Below are 2168 nucleotides of genomic sequence, written 5' to 3' on the forward strand. Positions count from 1 at the left end.
AGCAGATCATCCGTTTCTATCTGGTTCTGTCTTCTGCGTCATCCTCGGGCACTTGCATGACCTCTCCCACCCTATGGGCCGATTCATACTCCTATTTTAGAGCCGAATAAAAGTCGGTTCGGCGCTGTAGAGCCTATAATTTGACGTCATTTGAGGTTCGGGGGGGGTGGGTACCGTCCTAAAGTCGTCTCTTCGGTGCTACTGAAAATGTCTGACGAGCCGAAATCATTTCGGCTCTACAGCGCCAAAACAGCGGTAAAATAGGAGTATGAATCGGCCCTATGACTATTAGTCAAAGGACTTATTTCGGGGCCGGTATCATGTCGTCGATGCACCCTCCTGCTTCCAGCTTCTTCTCCATTTCAACCAGCATCTTGACTCCGTCTATCACCGCCTGCACCAGCTCCACCTCAGAGAAGCCCAGTCTGTCGGCATTGGAGATGTCGAACACGCCGCCCGTAGCGGCCGTGTCCACACCGCCGGTTCCGCGTTTCTGTAGCCGTAGGTTCGTGAGAACCTCCTCAAATTTGCAATGTTCGCTCATTTTGGGCAGCTTGACGTGCACTCCTGCACGCAGGCCGGTTCCCAGGTTAGAGGGGCAGGTCAACACGTAGCCCAGATGCTCGTTCCACATGAATTCGTTTCCTTTTGCTTTGAACAGCTCTTCGATCTTGGCGAGGCCGGTGCAGAAGCGGTTGAAGACCACCTTCATGTTTCCTCCGTTCTCCATGGAGATGACGCGCAGGTGGTCCTCCTCGTTGACCCACACCAGGAACGTCTTGTTGTCGTTGTGCCAGATGCCCCTGGCGTCGGGCCAGTCGCGGCCCATCCCGGCGGACAGCAGCAGAGGAGAGACCGGCTTGTCGAAAAGGAAGTGGTCGTCGATGAGCTGCTGTTGCTCGGCGTCCGTCATGTCCTTCAGTGCGAAGTACTTCCCCTTCAGATCACCCGTCAGAGACGCCAGAGCCTCGATGGAAAGTTTCTCCACACTCCGCCTCTCTCCACGGGTGCAGTGTGGCGGCAGGGAGAGGCCACGAATGCTCCGGCCGGTTCGGACACGGGAGCTCAGGACGTAGGCCGGGTCGAGGTCATCTCCGCCCTTCAGGTTGTCGGGGTTGATGTCGGTCTTGTGTTTGTCTGTGGGTTTGTAGCCTCCGTGCCGGTCCTCGATCACGGGGTCCAGCAGCTCCTTGAAGACCTCGTACGTCTCCTCGTCTCCGGCCACGCAGCCCACTGTCATGATGAACGGATGGCCGGGATTGTCGACCCCCGTTTGAATGACGTCGTCGACGGTGTACCCGCTGGGCGTGACGCGCTCCCGCAGTGTCTTGTACATGTCCTTGGTGAGGACCTTGGCCATGTGGTTGTTGTGCTTGCTTAGATCTGGGTATTCGTCCTCGGCCGTCATTCCCCTGAGGTTCATTCTGGCCATATGGGCAGCTAGAGTTTCCACGTCTGACATTTTGTTCAGGGTCAGAATCAGGATCAGAATCAGAATAAATCTATCAATAGTTGACTATTTCCAGTCGAGAGAATTCACAAATTCCTAATTATCTTGGTCGTTTGACTCGTTTCTACAACTGAAGATATTTCCATCTACAACACCTTATATATGCAGACCAAGCTCTGGTCTTACGTCACATTGTTTAATTTATCAGTGGAGCTGGCACCTTTACTTGGGGATAAACAAAATGCACGTAATCATCCCTCCTGTTAAGGGTCGTTCACACCGGCCTAGGCCGTCCTAACGGTCCAGGCACCTATAATTCCAGCCTAAAAGCATGTATCGGGTTCGAGTCCCGATCCCGACTGTTGTAAAACTCTAAGTACTGAACCCTCGTCTGGTTTGACAGACAGGTAGTGTGTGCCGGCTGGGTGGTGTGTGGTTCTGACACACAGGTAGTGTGTGCCGGCTGGGTGGTGTGTGGTTCTGACAGACAGGTAGTGTGTGCCGGCTGGGTGGTGTGTGGTTCTGACAGACAGGTAGTGTGTGCCGGCTGGGTGGTGTGTGGTTCTGACAGACAGGTAGTGTGTGTGCCGGCTGGGTGGTGTGTGGTTCTGACAGACAGGTAGTGTGTGCTGGCTGGGTGGTGTGTGGTTCTGACAGACAGGTAGTGTGTGTGCCGGCTGGGTGGTGTGTGGTTCTGACAGACAGGTAGTGTGTGCCG

The 2168-nt window shown here is 54.6% G+C and overlaps 1 protein-coding gene across 1 annotated transcript; it reads right to left on the reverse strand.

Moving 5' to 3' along the window:
• Nucleotides 1-301: 301 nt before the first annotated feature.
• Nucleotides 302-1432, reverse strand: LOC308311237 (creatine kinase, testis isozyme-like; the record flags this gene model as incomplete). Its single annotated transcript, XM_080757886.1, has 1 exon — nt 302-1432. One exon carries the CDS (start codon nt 1430-1432, stop codon nt 302-304), a length of 1131 nt encoding a protein of 376 aa, XP_080614012.1.
• Between the last annotated feature and the right edge of the window lie 736 nt (nt 1433-2168).

The sequence above is a fragment of the Protomyctophum bolini genome (assembly GCF_963924005.1).
Source record: "Protomyctophum bolini genome assembly, chromosome: 23".
NCBI lineage: Eukaryota > Metazoa > Chordata > Actinopteri > Myctophiformes > Myctophidae > Protomyctophum > Protomyctophum bolini.